Source organism: Paralichthys olivaceus, chromosome 15, assembly GCF_024713975.1.
Source record: "Paralichthys olivaceus isolate ysfri-2021 chromosome 15, ASM2471397v2, whole genome shotgun sequence".
Classification (NCBI taxonomy): domain Eukaryota; kingdom Metazoa; phylum Chordata; class Actinopteri; order Pleuronectiformes; family Paralichthyidae; genus Paralichthys; species Paralichthys olivaceus.
Genome location: NC_091107.1, coordinates 9,959,566 through 9,984,758, shown reverse-complemented (window position 1 = coordinate 9,984,758; position 25,193 = coordinate 9,959,566). Strand labels below are relative to the sequence as shown.

At 40.1% G+C, this 25,193-nt stretch overlaps 1 protein-coding gene across 1 annotated transcript in view; it reads right to left on the bottom strand.

The window, feature by feature from the left end:
• fstl4 (follistatin-like 4) overlaps window positions 1-25,193 on the bottom strand; it is a 182,743-nt gene that overhangs the window by 92,973 nt on the left and 64,577 nt on the right. Inside the window, exon 4 of the mRNA XM_020085612.2 lies at window positions 11,172-11,414. Within this exon, the coding sequence (XP_019941171.2) occupies window positions 11,172-11,414 (243 nt within the window). The remainder of the gene's footprint in view (window positions 1-11,171; window positions 11,415-25,193) is intronic.

Sequence of the window (25,193 nt, the reverse complement as noted above, 5' to 3'; positions counted from 1 at the left end):
CTGCTGGATGTTGCCAGGAAAAAACTAGTAAATATTTATTTCACCCTTTTCCATAGCAGCAATATGTAAAATATGAAGCATCAGTGATATACTGTAACAGTGTAAGACAATAAAACTCACCCCACAGGCACAAACACTCAATCTAATTAAAGAGTACATTTTAAATAAATTAAAGTTGAAGAAGTGGCAGCATCCATGTGAATGGTGCCAGCAGGCACAGGAGCAGCACTGGGACAGTAACCAGATGGAGCCTAACCTCGAGAGAAAGCTGCTGGTCCCTGCTAGCTGCAGTGACACCTGTAACATGGGCGCTAAAACAAAAAGGTCAGCAGCATCCATCCATACTTCTCCCGTTCTCTGAGGAAATCATGTGGGATGAGCTTGAAAACAATAACACGGACGGATAACTTCCCTGAGGCGGTTGTTGGGGTCATTACTCCCTCTGGGGCTTCCAACTGGAGCACTCTCCATAGTCAGCGACTTATGGTAGAATGGTGGCTTGATGATGCAAATAGGCCCTGTGCTACCGGGATGCTGTAGTTGCTAATATTGTTGGCCAAGGGCACCGTGTCACTCAGACTGTTTAAACTATAGAGACATGTGGAGATAATACTTAGAGCCATCCACTATGAACATTTAAATATATTCTAAATTAAGCTAGCAGTATGGACACATGGTGACACCAGCTACATCCAAACAAAAATGACATAATATTTCCAAATATATCAAACATAAAAAACACAACATTTACTTTATAGAATTATTGTCAGAAAATGTTACCTTGGGGCACTTTTATAAAAATGTTCAGAGTAGACATTGAAAGTTATTTAATACCGATGTGTGAACTTACACTTATTGTCTTATTGCTAATCGGATATGTATCAGTGATATATATATATCACCTGTGTTGCTATGTCATATCGAGCTGCACTGGTTGTGTCACTCTGGGGGGGTTCTTTGCCCTCTGGATAACCCTTTGAGCTGGAAGAGTGGAAATACAGACAGCTCCCATTACACAGGACATTGGAGGCACTGTTCAGCCATCGACCCTCGACAAGATCAGGAGGAAAGAGAAGAGAGAGGCATGACAAAAGTTAAACAAATGATTGAGTATGTGTGTGCTAATCTACACCCAAGCACGAAGGAGTTAAAGGAAATTTCTCACACAGAGTAATTCAAAGTGTTGACTGATTTTCTGTTATTACAATCCAAATCAACCAATGATTGCTAAAAGCATGAACAGCTTCAAGGGCTGGCTGAAAGTCTTATCTCTGGTATAGTTGTGATTATGAAATTGAAGTCCTGATTATACGACACTCTAAGTATTATTCAAATTTTTGGACAGGACTCTCTTTGCTAAGAGTGGTTCTGAAAAAACACTTTCAGGAGCCTTACTGACAAACCTCCAAAATTACAATTTTGTGTGATATATTCTTGGGATCGTTATTTAAATAAACAGTCTTATTCGATTTTCCAATGGGTGAATGTAAAGTACTTTGATGTAAGACTCTGAACATCAAGCTTTTACTTCTGCTTCGGTAACTGGAGTTCAACGGGTAACAAGCAGTAAACTAGGTAACCACCACAGTAACACCAGATATTTCTTCTGCATTGACAGAAATGCATAAATCATACTAGATTAGTCTGTGTTAGATTATGTCCGTGTTTGAGTAAGCAGAATTTGTCCATGATCAAAGGTTATTGTAGATTTCATAAAAATAAGTTGGGATCTGAACATAACTTGACATTACTGCATTGTAACATATATATTTCAACTATTAAGTGCCTCTTAATCAGAGCTCCAGGCAGATATATCCATAATGTACTTTACCAATGTCATGATTCAAGTGGGTGGAAGAATACATTATTTACAAGATAGAGGAATACACAGCATACAAAGTGATTGAAAATACAAATTTAACTATTGTGGAAATGAAAAATTGTGAAGGCAAAGATATCAAAAAATGTTGTCTTATACACAGCCTTGTGTATATGTTCGTTTCAAAGACTGTGTGTGGGGGTTATTTGTTTGTCAGGAAAATATAGTGTGTAGGATTTTTTTCTACCTAGGGTCACGTTGCCTTGAGGTGATTTTTTTTTTCCCAGGCTCATACTCTACTTAAGCTCTGAACCAATTTAACACATAGCAGAGAACGTGGAGAGAAGCTTGACAGAGTCACTCAAATACCCCGTCTGCACCATATTGGGGGCATAGTGAGAGAAATGAGAGGAGAAATATAGAGGAGAGAGAAGTGGTCGAAGAGAGGAGTGACAATGGGTTCCAGAGGAAAGAAACAGAGATGGAAAGAGAGCGAGAGAGAGAGAGCGAGAGAGAGCAATGTGTTTTTTATATTGTATGAAAGGTAGATTAAACCAGTCGGTGTGTTTCCCTTATAAAAAAGTAAAAACATTGTTGTCAGAAATGCTAGTGCACTAACAGAAGTTAAAAATCTTAATGCTAGTAATTGAATCCCAGCTTTAACAGAATCACATCTTATGAGCAAAGTTTTCAAAGTTGTATCCAGAAGCATCATTGGCAGCCATTTCTATTCCCCTTTTATGCAGCCATTAAACTGATGAGCGAATTGTGAAATGAAGGGGATAGGCCAAATTTAATCATTTGTCACATTCTAATTTCTCAGTGTTTCAGAGACATTTGCCAACAGCTTTTTAAAAAAGTGGTATTATGAACAGTAATGAAAGCAGACTGCACAGATGAACAGCTCCGAAAATGATGCAGTGCCACCTGTTAATTCAAAAAGACATAAGAAGGAATGCCAGAATGGCCTCGGCTGAACACAGTCATCATTAGAGATCTGTTATTTAGCTCAACAACAATAAGAAATAGGACGGAAGAGAAATATAGGAATTGAATTTTAAATGGAACCGTAATTTTGATTCAGTCATTCATATCTCACATTTCAATTATCAATAAAGCGCCAGTCCGTAGAAATCGGGAGTCAAAAGCTGAAGCCATTGTGGTGCCATGCAGTACAGCTCACGAGTGAAAAGGCAAAGTGATAGGCAATGCCAGTGTTGTGACAAGCATGTCAAAATCTCTTAAGCATGAATAAACATTCTCTTTCAGAAGAGATTATTTTGTTTTGTTATGACAGAAGTGGTGTGTCTCCATTTCTGTGTGTGTGTGTGCGTGTGTGAGCGTACATCTGTGTGTTTAACTTGCTTGTATGTGTGCAGAGACCAGGAAAAAGGATGAGTAGGCAGTCTATGTTTGTGAGGCAAAGAATTAAAGAACAAAAAAAAGCAGAGTGTGCAATAAGAGAAGAGAAGAAAGAGACTGGGATATAAATGTGGATCAGGACAAGACTATCTAAAAGCTTCTGCGATTTCATAAAACATTGAACTTGAAATGTCTTTGAAAGGTGCTCATGCAAAAAAAGTCATAATACATTCAATATTGACAAAAGAAGCACATAAAAAGACTGAATAACTGTAATCACAAGTAATTTGTTCCATAATTCAAAAGATGACAAGGAATGAAAATTGATTCTGTTTTCTTTCATTCACTAATTTAATTTGTAAATTATTATCCTTAATGAGAAAGTAAGAGGTGGAGAACATGATTTCCAGATTTCTACTTTAAAATTGTTTAGAATTTCTAAGAAGATTCTGGTGAGCTGCCAAACATCAGCCTAACATTCCTGAAATAAAGAATTTTGGGATTTTCATCTACTGCATGTTCTGCTCATTTAAATGTATGTTAAAAGTCATAAAAATATCAGAAAACAATGATGCAGTTGTCTGTGATCATAATCCAATCATATCAGTGAAGGGCGACATAAATTAAATAGCTGATCATTCTGTGTAATTTAATGTTGTAAACTGCATTATTGTTCTTACCTGAACATAATTGTTATTTTAAAATGACATTGTGTTAATACACAAATGATGACATGTGTCATATTGTGTAAATCAATCCAGTGCCTCTTAAAGAACGTTCACACTCACACATAATAAGTATATGTATTCGATATAATAATTATTTCTACTCTATATATATGAGACAAACTTTCTCTGTTATTACAATTTTTCAGTCCTTCTACAGATGCTTTTATAATTATGTGAATTATTTTAGCCAAAGTAATGTGATATTGTGACGCCCCTGAGAACCCCTAAGCTACGAGTTGGTGTAAATAGGTGAACTCACTGTTTCTCACCGAGGTCTGACTAAAGTCAATGGTGCTGAATGTACTTCAGAAGCCACCGGATATAGTCAGCTATAGATTCTCAATGACAGCCAGCTGTCAGCGTGGTGTCAGGCCCTTTGAAGCTGCACAACTACACAAATCTTATTACCTCTGGGGCTCGGATACAGAAGTTTGCCCAGATTTGACATCTTGCTGCCATTTACTGCTGCCAACAGGAGAAGCAGCTTTACTAATTTATTTTCACCAACTGATGTTGGGGAAAGATTTCTCTGCAGCACTATGGCGTGATAAGTACAGCACAGGGAGCCTTTTCTTTGTGTGTGTGTGGTGTGTGGGGTTTATTAAAAAGTAAAGAACTGAGGAATGAATAATTTCAGAAGTTGTATTACTCAAGTTATATTTTGCTTCAATTATTCTGGGATAAAGAGAAACTTTTCTCAAACAAAAACCAAAGCATTAGCATACACCCTCAATTGCTAGTCTATCCTACTAATGGTGGAACGGGACATTGGGTATGTCCCCTCTTTAAAGTGCTTCAATACCACAACCGGTGTTGCCTTATCCATGGTGAATAGGAAAGCACCGTACGTTTGGTGCAGTATCCTTGACTGTGTCCCACTACCACAGCAGCAGGGGACATCGCTGGCCAAAGAGAGGGTTTGTTTTTTATATAGGGGAGACTGATGTTTATGAGGCAGGGGACCAGAGCAGGACCAGGGGACATCTCTATCTGGGACAGGGCATCCATTTCATATGGCAAATACTTCCACCATAATGAATCTGTGGGGAGGAAATCAGCTTAATGAGGTAAGACCCACGTGACCGCTGAGGAGAGAAAATGAGGAGAACGGTGTTCAGGAAAAAAAACACACAAAAAGAACGATGGGGATGGGTGGAGCGCTCGTTAATAAGACCACTGTAACAAATAAAGGGCTGTCAGGGGAGGCACGGAGGGTGTTTATGTGTGGGTGGAGACATGTCACACCTGGTAACCAGAGCCAGCATTAGTCCTTATTAACCTAACAGAGAGTTGGACAGCAACTTCTGGTCCAATGGTGCGACCTGGAAAACTTTCAAATGAAACTATGTTCTTTATTTTATGGCAATATTATTGTCCGTCATCTGGATAGCACTTTTTTGTTCTCACAGATTCTCACAGATTCAGGGAGGAAAATAGTATAGATGCATCACAAACATGGAGTAGAGTGAATGTAACACAGGACAGTTTAACTCCCAATAACTCTTGCATGGACAATATCAGGGTGTGCAAAGACTGACACTGACCCAGAAACCACATTTTGAAAATTATGCCGCAAAATGGTTCCCAATTTAAGCTCAGATGCCACTAACCTTCCACTAAGTCAAACAGTTCAGAGCACGAGAGCTGCAAAAGAACAGTCTTCAAAAACATGGTCCACAATTTGATCGTCTAGAAAAAGGTATAAGAAATGAGTAAAATGTCTTAAGATGTGGATCGGACTGTAGAGCCCTGAAAGTGTGAGTTCATTTGTAAGCATTTATAAAACAAAGCAATGTGATCTAAAGCTGAATGGTGTTGTTTAGTAAGGTGCAGTACAATTAATGAGGGTAATTTTGATGAACAGGGACAAAGAGCTTTCTGTGAACACTGTTTTTTAAATACGTAAAATGTTTAAAAAATATATAAATCGACTGGACTTTTAAAAAAAAGACTGTCAACATCTTCAAAGATGGAATTAGGGCAGACCTCTGTTCCAGAATCAAGAAACAATACTGGTATATATCATAAAAGTGTTAAAGTTTAAGGTTAAAGTTTACTGTTATGTTGATTTGGATCTTCTGGACTATATTAATACCACCAGATGCCACCTTTTCATTTCACATATAATACAAATAATGGAATCTTACTAAAGCACTCTGAAAGCAGAAAAGAATATATATTTGTCACCTCTGAAAGCATCTGGCTGTGACCCTATCCAGCCTCTTGTAAGGCTGCAGGGCTGGATATCACACCAAGGTTGATCTTCCTTATGAGAGCCATGTGTTGGCATGACTAAGTTAAAGGCCTCAGTCACAGAAGGGGGCAGCGGGTTAGCAAGCAATAAGATGGACTGCAGAGTGCTACCACGGGCTGAGGGGAGGGCAGAGAGAGAGAGAGAGATGAGCGAGATAGCTTCAATGACTAATGCAATATCCACGACTGCCCTCGATTTAAATTCTCCAAAGGAGCCGGGAAGATAAAGATTAATCGGGATGGTTGAGGCGACTCAAGAAGTCAGACACATGACAAACTTGGAAAGTTGATGGATGGCTTTACAGGAGTGATGGAGGGAGGTATTCACTGAGATCATGGTTCCTGGCAAATTCATGGAAATTTGGCTCATCGTTAATGTGTTGGCTGTTTAATGCCGTGGTCTTCAACACCGAGGTCGGTCCCTGCGAGGGTTTGTGAGATTTGTCTGAGGTAATTAACAATAAAACACACAAAACATTACACTTTGGCTCAACTTGTCACAATTAATGCATGTTGTTTTTAGCGGTTATAAGGCAAAAAGGTTGGGGATAAAGGGCCAAAAAGACGGATGAATACATGGATGGATCAGCGCCCTGTTCCAAACTAAAGCACAGCTCAGTGGAGAGAATCACTTCTGCTTTCCATCTGACAAATGGCAACACATCAAGTGTCAGATCTGGGAGTAAACAGTGTCACATCCAAGTTTCACCAGTCCCTCATCCCTAATGAAGTGGTCATCGTGGAGAAGGATGTATTTAATAACCCCCTGCTGAGAAGCCTTACATGGCCCAATGGAAACAGACAGTCTCTTTGAACTGCCTTCGCTGGGAGCGTCTTGCTCATCAGGAAGATGAAAGTGATCAATCAATTGCGTTAGTTCTTGTTCAAATGGTTTTAAAAAGAAGAGCTTGAAATCAAAGCCCGGGTCAGAAATGGGTCGACTTGCAGCCCAGTGCTCAGCATGGAGAGGGGGAAAAATTTGTGATGTTAATTTCACAAATAGCTTCATCGACTGGTTGTGGACTTTTACACTACGTTCACACTGCAAGCCTTAGTGCTGAGCCTGCTGTGTGAATGTAGTCTTACTCAAATTCTCAGAGGAAACAAACATATACATTTACCATCAACTAAAATAAAATGAAAATGTGGACAATCTCATTGAAAATGTCACCATTTACTTGTGAATATTTGTCATTTAACCACTTTTCATATTATTTGCAAGACACATGGATTACAGTTCCAGCTAAACAGACTGTTTAAATACAAAGAAACAATTGACAAAGCAGAAAAACAGCCTCATCCAGAGCTTTATAGTCATCCTTTTGGCTGAAAAGACCGTAGCTGCTTTGCATAAAAGAGAGTCGTCAGTGCCGCTTGTCACAAACCACAAAGCCCTTGACAACCATTTTAGTCTCCACCCGTGCTATCAGGTCAGAGGCAGGCTACAGCCTCCTTCCAAGTGAGTCCAAAAGAATATATGAGCTCACACAGATATAGCTAAGTGGTAGATTCCTTCACCTCTGTGGCTTGAACAATTAAACCACCTCCCCTGTTTCCCCCTCACTGCCTGAGGAATAAAATAAAGTCGGAATTTAATTAAAATCATAAAAGCAGATAAAAAGTATTTTTTTCTTTGCAGCTCACTGATGTTGCAATACATGTGTGTGTGTGTGTGTGTGTGTGTGTGTGTGTGTACAACTATGCATAATGTATAACAAAGATTACCGGTCTTTGTCATAGACACAAAATACTGCATAGCCACTGCATGAAACTTTATTAAAAAAATACACAGTTCTGCTTATATGAGAAAACACTAGTTAAGACTGATGTCAGCAAGGTGAGTGGTACATTCCAATCAGGCACATGGAAATATATTGTGCAGCAAGTATACTTATCTCCAGGAAATATTTCGCAAATTGTGGTGTAAATAACCAAGATTGAAGTATTTTAAAGGCTCCACAGACACAGCATGCAAAAAATTCAGATGAGGGAGGTGTGACAAATGCTACTCTTCAGCCTTGGGGATGCGATGTAAAAAAAGTCGCCTCTTAGTTTAAAAGACATTCAGTCAGATGTCCGTGGTGACCCAGTGGTGAAACAGCGAGAGAGATAGTTGTGAATGTGACTCAAAGCTTTAAGAATAAACAAAACCGTATATCAGGTCTGTGAGTGGTGGCGAGTGAACAGAGGTCAGCACAAACAAGAAGTGGTTCCTTTTTCTTTTGGCACATTGGAGAGTTTTGAACCGGCTGTGCACAGTGAATCACAATAATCCAGATACGATGACACGAAAGCCTGCATAAGCACTTACCAAATTTGACACTGTGACTTTAGCCATAGCCCTGAGCTGAGGGAAATTGGCTTTCACAGCACAGCATTTAGGTTTATCAAATTTTGAAAGCAAAATTACCAAAATAGAAAAATAAAAGTTTTTGGCCATGTGGCATAATGCATAGCCTCAGGGACCTGGGGGATCTCTTTTCGTCAGGTTCTCAGACTGAGTTTAAGAACTTTTTGCAATCCAACACTTAATCTCTTTGCTTGAAAAATGGGCCAAAAATATATGATACAAAAAGAAGAAAGACAGAAAATAGATGTGTTCGAATAGAAGGAGAAAATGTAGTTTTATCAACTCTTTATTCAATTTGTTTCAAAGTGAAACACAACACTGCAAGGGAACAATATACAACTCCCAGAGTAATAACGGCTTCTCTATTAAATATTGTTGTGTGTATCTGATGTGGCAGATAGATTTTCTAGTCTTTTTTGTTGAGTTATAATTATAGATGTGGATATTGGAAGACATGATAACTGACACTAACTCCATTAATAAGGAAACAAGGTGGCTTATTCTGCAGGGGCCCAAACCAATATATGTATGAATTTCAAATTACAAAATAAAGCAGGAGTTTTAATGTGAGACAGAATAGATGCAAGCAAACAAAGTAGAAAAAGGTCAACAACAGGACATTGGTCATTGTCATACCTAAAAATCCAAACTAGAAAATAAATCTGACAGCAAACAATTCCTGAGCTCACACAGGCAACCAGAATTCAAGGAGGACTCAAACTGTAGCACAGAACATTTGTGCAGCAACATTATATCTGAGTGGAGCAGGGAAATTTACACCTGAGCAGGAACTATTCGAGAGAGGGGGCAGGTTTTGAGGGAAAGCTTTGCAAAATCTGAACGTGAATTAAAGAAACAATTTTCTACAAAATGTAATACAACACTGTTGCATAAATATAGGGGAGAAACATTATGTGCTTTACTTTCTATTTTAACATCCACACCCTCAGGGACAATAAACAACATTTAATACAAGTCTGACCTGGAAAACAACATGTAAAGAGACGGAGATGCCAGCAGAAGGTAAAGTCTACGTATAACATTAAAAATAATTTGTGTGTGCCTGTGTGTGCATGTGTTTGTGCGTGTGCTCTAGTTACCTTTAAATCGAAGTCGCGATGATGCGACTGAGCTGTTTGTTGGATAGTAACTGTGACTGTTCATGCTGAGAGAGCACTTTTGCTCATGAGTGATAACCCTGGAGTGAGCATTCTAATGATTTACCGTAGAGAACTGGTGATCCACAGTAACCTAGTGGTGATTTGTGAGCGCCAGGATATTGATGTAGTAGAGGCAGAACAGGAGTCAGACTGTGTGTGCAAAAAATATGAGTTAACAAGTCTACTATTTATATAGTAAAAATGCTTATTGCACAGATGTTTAAATACTTGGCTGCTGGTGACACCTGCAGAACAAATGCCAGCGTCAGTGCTTAGCGTTGTTGTTTCCCAGAAAAACCCTTGACCCAGAGCCACAGCCTGCAGAGCCGATCTACAAACTGTTCCATTCTTTCATCTCGCCTGAATATGTGGCTGACAGAAACAGCATGATTTCCACCATGATTGATGCGTGGGACTAGAGCCTGACAGGTGGCAGTGTGTTACAAAACAATCACTTTGTCTGTACAACTCCATTATTGTTTAAACATCTCAACATCAAACTGCAGTCGAAGCCCCGCTGCAGCCTTGGAATAGCTCAAAACTCTGCCCCGCAGGTATATCACACAATCATCTGAGGGCAATTTCCTCTCGCGAAAGTGTTAACCTGCACCATTCTCAGTGATGCAGGCGAGACATCAGAGACATGCTGCCGCTGTGCAGCAGCACTCAGTTCTTGATGTGGCATAGCAACGGCACTGTGTTTTAGAAACTTAATGATGTTTACTTACTCCGGGGCTTTCTCTTTATATCTAATTCTGTAATTCATAGGGGACAGACTTTTATTCATACCTTGTTTTGTTTTTGTGTTTATTTTAGTTCGAACCATAGACTGCATATATTAAGATGGACAATGCGTCTCCACTTCCTCCCACCGTCCAGACATGAAGCAAAAATATCCCAGATACAAACGCTGTCATTTTGCACATTTGGAGCCAGAATCTTTGCAGTACTGATCGGGTGACGTGTAATTTGACATTTTAATTTGGTCCATGTACCATCTGCTAACATGGAGAAAGATGGGACACATGACATATTCTGCAGCCAACCACCAGGTGAAGTTCAGCACACTTTGGCCTCACTTCTGCGGAGCTGTCATGTCATCCATTTTTGTAAAGTCAATGGTTCAAACAGAGCTGACTTGAATCTGTAATCTCAGTATAGTGAACCAGGTGAACTTTGCCTCTTTACTAGGTCAACATCAGTAGGAAAAATTGCGGGCCGAAAAAGTTAAAAGAAAATTTCTCCTTAATTGCAACCAACACGCAAAGTTTCAAAATGTTTGAGTCATAACACAGCAGCAAAACTTTCCAAACACCTGGTGCAATTCCAAGAATATACACACTTGTTCTGTGTAAGTTATCAATCTCAACAAAAAAAAAGTATCTCAATGAATTGGACTTTTAAAATTGCCAGTGTTGATTTTAAATAGCTTGTTGAAGTACATATAGTCAGTGTGTAGCCGCCCTGTGCAGTGCACCAGTGTACGAGTGAAGTCGTACCTTTGAAGAAGCAGTCCTTGCTGTGCACCACATATATGCGTCTCCTCTCTAGGCAGGCAGTCCGGTAAACCTCACAGTGGTTCTCGAAGAATCTGCCGTCGGAGCCACACACCGGAACAAAGGAGGGTCGACATTTCTCCTGGCAAACGCACTCAGCTCGGCCGGTCTCCGCCATCACCACGCACTGTCGCCCCCGTCCACAGTAGGTCCTCTGACAGGGGTCCTCGTGTTGGTCGGACAGGGCTGGAATACCAGGAGAAAAGGGTCTATTAAAGAAAGGAGCTATATCAAATAGGCAAAATTCCTACACGCTAATGACTAACATTCACTCTTATAAGAGAGAGACAGGAAAATCCCCTTTCATCCAGACTTATATCTCTTTATGACTCTGAAACCAGAGTATTACATTTGTGCTGTTTCTTATCCACCAGATTCATCTGAAAATGTAAAAACTGTATCTCGCACTGTGTAGTCAGTGTAAAAAAGAAGAAAAAGAAACAGAGAGGAAGGATAATATCAAAACTGACAACCAAATATAAATCAGTCTCCTGAACAGCAAACGGTGGTCATACCACCTTTACTATGTATGGAAGTGAACTATTCCAACTTTCACAAGTAAATGTCTCAAACCTTTATGCACAGCTCGGCATGTAGAAAGAAATATAATGAAACAAATGTGTGTATTTGTCACTGATAGTTGCTCAGTACAACAAGTTTCTTTGGAATCCAGTGCTCGACATCAGTCTCAAATGAAACATGTTGTTGGGGTTCAATTCCAGATTAAAGCATCTCTACCTAAACAAATACTGATTTACATATGAGCACAATAAAACAAAAGGAAACAATAATTACAACAAAGTAACAAGATGAATTATAGAGTACGAACCAGAAATAGAAAATGTGTAAACTTGAGCCAACACCTCAAAACTTGATCACAGTTATAAGACGGCGCTAACAAGGAGAATTCTTTTTTTTAATACAGTCTCTTCAAATCAAAAAGCCAGGTGTGCTTATTAACACTTCTCAGCACTCGCTCACACATGTGTGCTCATCTGTACACAAATACACAAGAACATACCTGAGCGTGTCTGCGCACTCAAAACACCAGCAGAACTCACACCCTCTCCCCCCTCAACACACACACACACACACACACACACACACACCGTTCACCATCTTCACTGTGCTTGAAGCCTACACACACATACAAATGCATACACAAACACACACTGCTCACACCAGCATCTCTAACATCACCACTCGTTGCCCAGGACACGTCACTTCTTCCCTGTGATTTAATCTATTTGCACTTAAAGCAAGTTAAAAAGCCGCTGATCCAGCCAGACACTCCACCTTGGATTGATCTTTCCTGACTCCGTGGTCTCAACCAGGACCCTCCTCTGTTGTTATGATCTGAAAGCTGGATTTATGGGCCCAGCGTGCTGTGGGGTTATTGCAGGGGAAAAGCATGTGCTTAAAAATGTACAAACAGGGCATTTGGTGCCTCTTAAACCCATCTGGAAAATGTCAGCTGTAATAAATTTGACAGAAATGACTGAGGAGCCACGATCACGTAAAGGCACCATTGATATTAACAAACATGAACAACTCCTACGTGGACCCACTTAGTGTTAAATTCACTGACAACTCCAGTTAAGAGTTTGATTAAAGATCCCACAATTATGTTGTGTGATGGAATAAATTAATTCATAAGAAATTCCAAATTAATTCAAAAGTACAGACTACATTAATGACTTAACAAGATTATTTATTTTGGTTTCTTTTTCTTTGTCAAGCTGTAGCAGGACTAGTTTATTTAATGTTCTTAACCCCTGAACTCCCACACACAAAATACACATATCAAAAATTAAAACCAAACTTTTGGGTGTAAAAACAGAACTTTGCCCCGTATCTGACCCAGATGAGTTTTAGCACAGCTTCTCCTTTTAGAAATTCAAGAATTATCGCTCTCTCCCTTTTTTTTTTTTTAGCTTTGATGCTAACAAGCTCTGTTATTTGCCATGGAAACCAGGGCAAACATGGAGCAGATAACTGTTGGCTGCAGAACTGCGAGAAACAAATTGTTCAATATGTGAATCAACTCCATGTCAAGACAGAGAAGAAACCTGCCGTGTAAAAAATATGAATAATAAACCATGATTTGCAAAAGCTAAAACTGAAAAGTTCAACAAAATCTGTCACTTTCTAGCACACTGGGAAGGCTGTTTCACTATCATGAGGAAATGAACACATATCCCGAAAGGACTTAGCGGGCATTGTGTTGCTGCTGTTTTGAGGTTGAGATGCTCAGAAGGGGTCAGCTCTATTATCCCTCTGCGGAATAAGACTAAAAACCACAGTGGCTTAGCTTAAAAAGAGCCCCCCAAGGTTTTTACAGTCAAACTGCTGAAAACAGAAATTGAATTTGAATGGAGAATATTCATAACTAAACCACTGAGGATATTCAATAACAGAGGTAATGTGCTGTTGTTGGAGAACAAAAGTCCCTTAATTATATTAAAGTAACTCCAGAGCTGATGTATAGAGGCAAGCAAACTCACACACTCACACTTCATAACAAGCATATATATCAATACACAAGCACCCTTCTCACTTTGATTTATTCCTGAGAAAATTGTGAAAATGTTGAAAAGCACTATCTTACAATGTTGAATAAACATTCAAATATAACAGGTTCTTTCCTGACCCATCCTGCATCTTTTCACTAGGTTTCATGGAAATCTGTTCTTTTATCCATCTGATGAGGATGTTATTAATCAACAAATTAAAATCAAGTTGAAGTCCCTTATCGAGCAAATGCCAAATATTTTCTGGTTGCAGTATGTTTAATTGACCTCTTTTACATCAGTGTTAAATCATTATTATTATTTACTGTGTATTATATACAATCTGAGCTTACAAGTTAAAACCCACTAGCCATAAGTAGAACAAGTTAAGCATCTGGAATAATGTCCAAAGCGTCAAGTGTCAGATGAGATCAAATGGAAAATTACCTGAAAACTGTCAGTAACAGCTGAACTGTCTTGTAGCTGCTCAAATGTCAGGTGTTTTTCCTGTTATGACATCAGTGCGACCTGCGTGCTCTGAAAGTATAAGGTTGAGGTGCCTTTACATCCTGGGTTGTTGACCCGTGCCAGTGGAGGGGGTATAAGACACATTCCTTTTTATCCCTTTTTCTAATTGTTGTGCATGTCTCGGCAAAGCATCTGTGGGAAATGCAAAATAGCGCGCCTCCCTTGCGTCCTTGCCGTTCATGTCAAGGTCGGGGACGATTACAAGATCGTTTGTATTCTCCAAGCGTGGGAGATTAAACGCTTAGCTACAAACATCCTGCGGCAGTTATCCACCGGTGGCCGACTTCCTTCTTCTTCTTGCTTGTTTTCTCCCTCCGTGCCTCCCACTCATTTCACCACATCGGTCCCCATCGCTCTTTCCCCAGTTTGGTCAGAGAAAAGAGTGCATGCACGGCAGCCGCTCAAACCACAGACATCAGCGCACAAAGGTGGAATCTACAATACACAAGCTGCCTGACATTAAACTAAGCACTTGCACTCGTGTTCATCCTCACTCTAAGTCCTTTGTCTCTTGCTCTCTTGGACCATGTTGGCTGCAATTGTGGCTTGCTTAAGAGGCTAAAAGTGTCATTTGATAATCCTCGTGGTCTAAGCTGCCGACACAGTGCTTATAAATGGCTCTTATAAGTCCAATCGCTCTGAGGTGCCAAGACAATGCCAGGCTGGACCATCTGGTGTCAAGTCTCGCATCCTGAAATTATAGTTCATTTTTCTGTGCATGTGTTTATTCTCTCTGTCTCTTGTCTCTTTGTCAATACCAGTCTGCTGCTGAGCTCCTCTGGGCTTCAGGGAAATTGAAACCAGGCATTGTCCAGCATAATCAGAGATTTTTGTTTGGACGTGTTTAGCGACACCCTGACGATAATTTTTGGATTTGTGTTGGAGAAGTGATAAAAGACATTTTCCCCTCATCTTTCTGATGTTACTTGACAGGGAAAGGTGAGTTTCCCCCCCTTTCGTTTCCTTTCATGCAAGCCTAAGTGGATGAGAGCATAACTGGAGGCACAGAGCACAACCGTCTGCCTGACTGACTGTCTTTTCATTTGTCAGGAGAAGCCACAATCTTGTCGGTCTAAACCAGCGCTGTATCAGTGCGATGAATCCATTGGTAATTTCAATCCAGACCGAGGCATTCAATCTGTATGCGAGCAATCACATGTGCATTGTGCGGCACAGTCACACATGCACACACACACACACACAGACAGTCGGAATATGTCACTTCATTCTGGGAGCAAAGTACTTACGTGCAAACTCTCGCTCTATTAAGCAGCAAAAATAAAGCTCAATATGTTTATACCTGAGGCAAGACTCTCGAGCTCTTTAAAGCCCTTAAACATTTAAAGGCAATCACAACAGACTTTATTTATTTTGAATGTAATCCAGCGCTACAGAGGGAGCATCCGTTGTCTCTGACACATTCTCCTCACAATGCTGAGCTTCTTACTAATTAGACTGGAAGAACATTTGCCCTGCTGATGTGGGACTCTGCAGCGCAACCATCTTTTAAACCTCTGTGATCCATGGAAACACACAAGCTACAGCCACAAATCCTTCAGGATATCAATATGTGACATTTACAAAAAGTTTTTTTTTGGGACAGCAGAGAGATACTGTTATACGTGGTCTAGCCGAACAAATGCGTTCATGTTTTTCATTCAGCTTGTGTAGGTACAGCTGTGTGGCTTGGATATGCATCTATAATGTGCATTTGTGTTTATGCAAGGGCGTTTTTGCAGCCCGAGAAACGCTGCGTCACATCTGCTGATCTTACAGATCATTCTATTTGCTCTGAAGCAGCTGTAGATAATTAAATTCCAAGACGTGCCGTCAAACACTGTCTACCTTTGCACCACACAGTCAGGCAAAGTGCTTCTGACACGGACGCTGAGTTGGAATATCAATGGACAACAGCAACCCTCGGTGCTAGGCAAGATATGCTGTGGCGTAAATACAGATAAGAACGCTGCATTGTACCAGAAGTGATGTTACGGTTCTGGGCAAACAGAGGAAGAAATCTGGAATACAAATAACATTTTTATATTAACTGGATATTTGAGGAAGAATTTTTTTGGCCCTCTCATAACAAACTGCTTTTAAAATGTTCTCCCATTGATATTTCCAGAGAATCCTTCAAATGTAATCGTTGGTGTTTTTAAAGTTATATTTGCACAAAATCTGACCTCGAAATTCTTTGGTGTAAAATGAATGATATATATGCTTTTATGATCTGAAAGATGATCTAATGAATGACATGAGTCTATAGAAAGATGAATCCAGCTCAAGTTTTTACTGAAGTAGATAAGTACTGGTTAAAGTCTTTCAACACTGCATACTGTTTTTTTCATGTTAATACTAACTGACCTAGAGTGGGCTGGAGTTGGTTCGGATCAATCGTGTAGAAACAGCTGTTTAGGTTGAGTTTGCTTCAAATCCAGGCTGAAACTATACAACCATGAAAATCACAAGGCAAAAGCAAGTTAAGAAGACTGCTGGACAGCTTCCGGCCTATAGAATGAATGGATGAATTTTTGGAAAAAACCCAAGTGATTGAAGATAACGTGGATAACAACTAAACAGCTGAAAGATCAAATAACAAAACAAACAGTAACAGTAAGACAGTAAACATGACATGGAAACATCCTCTGTCCTCGGACACAGAGACAACTCCAGCGACACTTCTGCACAAAGTAACTTGAGAAGATAATTTAATTAAATATTAACTTACTACTGAAGCCATTTTTCTCCATTAAGAGCTGCAAAGTACCTATTACCTCCATGACCTCTTTCTTAATGACAGGTTAACCAGTTCCTCTATGTGACTGAGTGGATGGATTCAGTCAGCTGACTTGAAGAATGGTAGAACTTGATATCTGAATAGAAAGAGAATTCTGCCTAAAGTATTATCTGTGGGCTCAGTCACTTTAAGTCTTACATAAACACATATATGGTCTAATAGAGGACTATTAGTATCATTAATAATGATAATTTATTGAAGTCACACGCTCTTAAATGGAAAGTCCACCTAAAAATGAAAATTCACTCATGATCTACACATCACTATACTGATGGAGGGGTGGCCAAATCCTCCTAGTTACTACAAGTTCTTATGATAGCTGCAGTCACTGCAGCAGTAACTAGGAGGAGGATATCAGAAGACATTTAGGCTAGAAACTTAGTGTAAATGATGTTTGAATGTCTGGGCTTACGGACACTTGAAGGACACCACAGGAGCAGTAGGGTGCCATATTATTGTTTTTTTTAAGTTTGAAGAAGGAGTCACCAGTTACTTCAGTTATACTTCCCCTACCCCTCCATTGGCATAGTGGATGAATTTTCATTTTTGGTTGAACTTTTCCTTTAAGCAGTCATAGTGTTAAAGTAATGCAGAATGCTGAGTCAGGAGAGTTAATGCTTCCACTTGCTGCATGTGTATCACCATGCTACACTTCGTTCAAGTGCAACAGGAAGAGTCCCTGAACTTTTTGATTGTGCCTTGAGGAGGATGGTCAGCAGTAATACAGCACCAAAAATAATACGACACAAAGAAATTCTAGACGGAGCGGTAAGGAAAAACAAAGAATGGGAATTAAAAGGGCAAAAGAAAAAACAAAGACAATGTGGAGATGAACAAAAGCATTAAAGTGAGGATTAAAGAATAGTAAGTGAATAATTAGTGAACATTACGATGTGAGACAGTAATTGCAAGGAGAGAAAGGTTGGCTCAGCCTCCACAGAACAGAGGTATTTGGTCTATGCCTCAAACAAAATGTCACTGGGCTCATCTGGCTGCTCCGGCTGAAAGGCCTTTATTGATCTTCTGATCCCTGTGTATCTACAGCCGCTCTGCCGTGAGGTTCACTCCTCTTGAGAGAATGACCTGAGAGAGCTGGGGATGCTGCTGCTACATGGGGCTCATACATGATCCACTACATTGGGGATTTCTTTGCAGGTTTGAGGGTATTTTTTGTTCCTGATTGGTGAGAGGCTAGGTCACGAAGCACTGCACACTCATGATATTATGTAACCCTCTACGGCTCTTTGCTCTAACTTAAAGGGATAGTTCTACTCACCACTATGCCGATGGAAGGTTGAGTGAAGTGTTTGAGCCAAAAATACACTTTTGGAGTCTCAGGGGTAAACAGCGTGGCAGCCAAACCCAATTAAAGTAAATGTCAATTCTTTAAACGTAAAGAAAACGACAGTAAAAAACATAATATGCCTCAGTACTGCTCCTGTGGTGTCATTCAAGCACCCGACATTCAAATATGACTTGAAATAGTATAATTTACACTGTGTTTCTAGCCTTAATGTCCTCTGATATCCTCGTCTGGAGCAGCGTTCACGTGTGGATCACCCCTCCATCTGCATAGTGGTGAGTAGATAATGAGTGTTAATTTAACTTCTCTTATAAAACTTCTTCCCACTGAATCCACTCTTAACACACTAGGCTGTTTCCTTTAGTCACTTGTTTCAATTGACATTTAGCAACAATTGTGAAGTAACAGATAAGCGGTTGCCATGTCTCCTGCTGACACCACTGAGCCTTTTTCAGGTTCGCAGTGGGAGATGGAAAAAACTGGGCAGAGTCAGTGTTGAAAAAAGAGGTTTTAAATGGTGTTAACTTAAAAAGTAACAGGCTGATTATCCATCACATTCACGACGTGTAAGAATGGAAGAGTGTTTATGCAAGAAAACACTGAATCTAGATGTCGGGGACGACTTAAAATGTTTTCTCCAGGCAACCCTGAGTGCCCACAGGTGAAGGTAAGAGCCGAGGGATAAAAGGTGAAGTGAAATGGAATTCACACTCGTCTGCTGTCAGTCACATGGCCACATTGGTTACACTATGACAAGCATCTGCGTCTCACTCTGCGGGCCACCCTCTCCAGGGGACTAGAAATGATTTGGGAGGATGACAGCGCTTCCTCATGTGAAATATCGAATAATGATGCCGCCTGTGGGCTCTCCCCAATAATTAAGTATGGAAAATAATGCTGGAAAATAGCGACAAATAATCTCTGACAGTTTTAACAGACTGATTGAGCTCAAATCAGGGCCGCTTGCACGTTTGGAAAAGGAAAATTCTAATCCTGATATTGGAAGCCACAAGGTTTCAATGATAAATTATAACTAAAACCGCATCGTTAAAAATAAGGAACATAATTTCACTAGCTCATTTTACCTCTATTGATAAACAACATCCTCTTCTTCTTGATACATTCTTACACTTTAATCCCCACTGAGGACGTTTTACTTTCACCCCTGTCCCTTTGTTTGTTGGTTGGTTTCCAGGTTGGTTTTTAGCAAGATTACGCACATTTTTACCATTTTCTTTATCATTGCAGGATATGGTGTTTTTTTTGCATCACTGATTTCAAATAGAATGATTCGTGGATCTTGGTGACGAGTACTGAATTCTGTAAGTGTGTTTAATTTGATGTGACTGAATCTAAGTGGTATGGGCTCTATTATGTTGCCTTCTTTTTAAATTGGATTCAATTCAGTAATAAAACATGTAAAAGTGTTCGTAAGATGTTTATTACCGTAAGCATTCATCGATCAAAGCATTCAAAACATTCACACTAAATAGAAACTAACAGGAGCATCTGTGCGGCACACTTTGTCGTTTCTTTCTTGACTTTGTGTAGGTGTGTATACAAGTGTTTATATGTCCACCGGCCCACATAGCTGCCTGCAAACAACCTCTGACACTCAGAATAGCTGGTTCACATCGTCTGTTACATTATTTACTGTGATTCTACCGCTGCTGCAGCCACAACTTCGGTTACAGCAGTGTAGGGATCGAGCATCAGTCCTCTTCAGCTGCCACACTCATATGTTCACACTGATGGCAGCACAGCCGAGGATAAAAGAAGCTCTAAAATGTATTTTTCTGCAGTAGGTTTGAGCGACCATGTGAGTGTGGGGAATATAATCTATGCTAAGAAAAAAATCCCTTCACGTCCCAGCAGCCTGTCGTGTACAAAGGGAAAGTGTTTGAAAAGAAGAAATGTCCCTCCTGTTTCCTACACGCCATGTATTTGGAGACATAATATCTCATTCTTCAAGGCTTAACTCAAATTTTCATTTCTGTCTGCAACATGCATGTATCTGTGAAATGTGCCTTGTGCTCCTGCGGACGTAACAATGTTTCCTTAGCTGCAGAATCTTCCCCGATGTGCACCCACTCTATTCGCTCCCTGTTCATTATCAACAGCATCTTAATCCCTTCGATCCATCTTCAGCCTCATCTTGCTCTCACCTCTCGTTATTTATCTCTCTATTTATACATCTCTCTACAGTATATGCTGTATTTCTGCTGACACCACCCCTGCACCTCCCTCTCTGCAGGGCTCTGAGAGAACAGAGACCAGGCAGCCCCCCCGGTGGCCTCCCTCCCACAGCCAAGATTACTAATAGGCCCCGCAGGGCAGGAGGCCACGGGGGTGAAGTGCAGAGGTGGAGAGAGGCTCAAGAGGCTATGTCGTCTCTTACGACTTGTAAAAACTTGGTCTGTAGGGAAGTCTTCTGCTGCTTAATGCTGCGTTCACACAGTGATAGTGTTCTGAATTTAATGCTTTGTGTCCATTTAGAGGACAGGCATTACTGGACACAACAGGATTCTTATTAGAGAGCAATAACTTGTAAGATGGAAGAAAATTATTCTTTATACTCTTTATACTTTGTACCACAGATGGTGTAGTTTTACTGATTGAGTTAATATATGGGATCATATGAGTGACCAATAAGATTTAGCTTGTTAATTTATGTTTGTAGGCCTTTGTAGCTTTGTATTTGTAAGTGGTGACGTGACAGTGTTAATTCCCATCTTTCTGTGATTTTTGTTGATATGGATCATACGTTGTAGAAGATGTTGCAGATGTTATGTTATGTTGATTCTCAGGCTGTAATATTTATACATATATATTTCACATTCACAGCTGTGAAGTAAATATTCTACCTAAAATATTCTATATTAAAATAAAAAATAAAAACACAATGCTGATACCAGATGATTCTGCAAACCTCTGGATTGCTTTAATATTTGAGATTGTCAAAATGTTCAATTTTTAATCCAATTCTAAACATTTCTACAATATCTGCACATAGGGCACCAGTATGGCTGAAGGGTTAGGTAGCTGCTACTAGTTCAGTGTAGCAATAGGTCACCGTGGTTACATTTTAATCACATGGTCGGACACAGCCGCTGAAGCAGCACACATTTCACGCTCAACCACCTTGACCTCCACGCTCTTCAAGAAGAAACCCAAGGGCAGCTGGGCGGATTGTTGTGCCACGAGAGGTGTCACCTGATGCACTTCGAGTACAACATACATGTTTACAGAAATAGACATGGTAGAGTAGTGATAAAATTGCTGTACTGGCTAAACAGTGCAGTGGCGTATCCTCACAGCATTCAACTAAATATCATAAGACTTCCTGCGTGGGCTTCATACTTGGTAATGGACAAAATGAATCAAGTACAGATATATGTGCCAATACCAGGCACACAATGTTTGCCATACAATCAGCCCTCTCTGTTTTCAGCCCTGGTGCACGTGAGAATGTGATGCGTGCATGTGCCGGGCCTCCACTCCAATCACAATAATCAACCCTTTGCCGACCCAGTGCTGATGTTTTCAAAGGGTTCTGTGATGGTGGGGAAAAACAGTAAATGCCACATCTACAAGATGAAGAAGATAAACAAACTGAGGCTGAACAAAAATAATGTTCAAGACCACCATTTGCATACGATTAGTATTATCAAGGGGACTTCTGTCTTGGCAGACAAGGAAGATTTGCACTAGATAAAAATCCAGGATGATCTGTGCTATTACAAATCACTCTGCATCCCCCAGGTAATATTAGTCCTGTGCAAATGGAGCTTTTCACTTCTCCTCATCTGCAGCTTTGCACTTAAATAGACTGTTAAAGAGTGGTGGATATATATGCATGCAGAATTACTGTGCGTAAAATGGGTGCAGCTATAGATGCAGTACATCCCCTATTGATTTTCCTGATGCACCTGTGCATGAATAAATATACGATGAATATATTTCCAACCACCAGTGGAAAATTCTTCTATGTATATATTTATTTATTTTTCTGCAAATATACTCACAGTGTAAACAACACACGCAATGTTTTTTGTCATTAAGGGCTTAAGATACTGTTATAGATTGCAATACAGAAAGAATGTAATATAGTGACGGGAATTTCAATTTACAGCAACACTGTAAACAATGTATAGATGTGGCTGCAGGGCTTACACTTGAAAACCTTGTCTGGACACTAAATAGAGGTGATAAAATAAAACAACCACAGGGAGCGTGCGACTGAGAAACCTGGCTGCTGCTCATACACAATTACTGAGGGAGCATTATTCTGATGGTAATGGTATTGGACCGTACACTGTACCTGACAGTATATAAACAAGTGGGACTTGCTGGTTCACAATTACCGGGTATTGTTACAAATATATTCACAGAGTTGTGACAAAGAACATTCAGTTGCCTGCAGCTTTGGCCTCTGAAGGACTCTTGTACCGGAACTGAAACACACGCATTGCAAACAATGTTGGACATGCAGTAAGATGAAAAGTATAACTTTAATGTAGATGAGCAGATTTTTGCTGAAGCTGTTCAAATTGTCTGCTTGTGTCTATTAAATACCACCCTGTAGCAGGGACTTACTCTGAGATAAATAAGAAGCGGTAAGACATGCTTTCGTGGTCTTAATGACATTGGAGATATCGCACACACCATGTCCACTGAAAAGAATACAAGAGAGATAGAGGGACAGATGGAGAGATACCGAAGGAGAAAGACGATAAGGACAAAACCATAGATCGAACAGGAAAGAGGATTCTACTTGGGTATGAAAGCCTTTCAGAAAGTTGTGTGTCTTCATCTTTAAAGTGAATCATACATTATGCAGTGCCACTTAATTGAATCTATGTTTATTATTTTCCCTCTCAATAACCTAGTAGATCACATGCTCTCATGTGTTTCCTTCATAGCATTTATTAATTGGATAATTGTTAATAATTAGATCAAGTGTTATTTCATCTTTTACAGTATGCAGTAATCTGATGACCTCTACACTTGGGTTTGGGATTTCTCCAGCTCTTAATCTTATTTATGTAATCATAAACATAAACATCTTGTAATACGAATCAACGCACCTACTTGTTTAAGGTCTGAACTCCACTGAGCATATTTTCTACTAATAGAAATAACTATTGAGAAATGTTCAAATCACAACTCAAAACTCATATGTTTAGATCAGTCTACCATACATAAGAGCTTATGTATACGTAGGTAAAGGCTCAGAATGGTGTGATGAGGGTAGATATTATGGTGAACCCTATTTCAATATGACATAGTTCTGCAAGCACTTATCCTTTGTTTTCATAGAACGCATTATGTTCAATGACCAAGTATCAGTGCACCATCGCTGCTATACGAGGGATGTTTAATTCTTATACAATTCTTTCAGAGTCTATAGTCATGTTTGTGACCAGCAGTAGCTGCAGCAGACGCAGATGAAGACAATGGGGAAGCAGACAGGTAAGGACAGAGCCATAAACAGAGCAGCTTCGAATTAGAGGTACTGAATTATACATTAACACTTTTTCCCTCTTGTACAACTGACAGGTCTAATGTTTAAATGATGATTTGCCTCAAGGAACCCAAAAGGCCTCATGGAGTAAAATAATCTCATATATATATTTTTTTCTTTTTAGACTTAATCATCAGCAGGAAAAAATAAATAAATAATAAGCCTTGAAGTAGTCAGGCATGTACACATGAATACATTTGTGCAAAAACACAACAGACCTGACCACAAGAAAAAAAAAAAAGAAAAAACTGAAGCTAATGAATAAATAAAACAGAATAACTGGCATCGAAAATAGCTCTGACCGAGCTGTGCCCAGAGAGAGACGTTCAGTGAGTGATCTCATCAGTGCGGCTGTCGGGTCGGCTCGGTGGTCAGGAGAGCCGCCGTGGTGTTGACAGCTGGCTGTCATTACTCCAGGAGTGAGGGGAGACAGCAGGCAGGAGGAAGACAGGGACAGTAAATAAAGGAAGGGAGCAGGGGGTTGGCATGAGAGGAATGAGAGAAGGGGTCTCAAGAAGAAGAAAAGGAAAACAAAGAAAAAGAGGTGGACACGGAGGCATGGAGACTAATGTGACCTCTTGACCTTGATGAATTTGGGCCCATGGACTAATTCCACGCTATTTCTCTCTAAATCAAAAGAATGAGAAATGTGCCTTGTCTATTACTGTTCCTAATTTATTACTTTGTTCCACCATGATTTCACTAGGGATCAGATTTGAATACATTTAGAATTTTGCAGGTGCAGAGGAGGAGGATTTTTAACATTGTCCGGTATCTTATTTTACACACCTTCTGTATTTTCTACACTGGAATTTTTAAAAAAAGGTGGAAAAAGGTGGATGAGAATTAGAGGTAGTGACAAGAGGGTGACAGAAAAGAAGAGGGAGGGTGTGAGCGAAGGGAGGAACAGAGGGGAAGATGGAGGGCAAAGAGAGAGAAAGGGTTGGAGAGAGAAAGCGGGATGGGGTGGGGGAGGGTGACTGGGGGGCAGCTGGTGGAATGAATGGAGGCCAAGCATCTGAGGGACAACTACTGAGCGGTCAGTGTGTGTGTGTGTGTGTGTGTGTGTGTGCGCGAGTGTGTGTGAGTGTGAGGCAGATCGTGTTGAGAGAAAGAGATGAGTGATTGGGGAATGAGTGTTTGAGAGCGAGAGAGTGAAAAAAAGAGAAATATGAAAAGAGAGAGAGGTGGACAGAGAGCGAGGTGGATCCGGCCCAATGTGTTGAGGATTAGGGATTTAGGGCTTGTTGGAACAGACAGTGTGTTTACAGGAGTCCAGAAATACGCCTCTTGCCTGGAGATG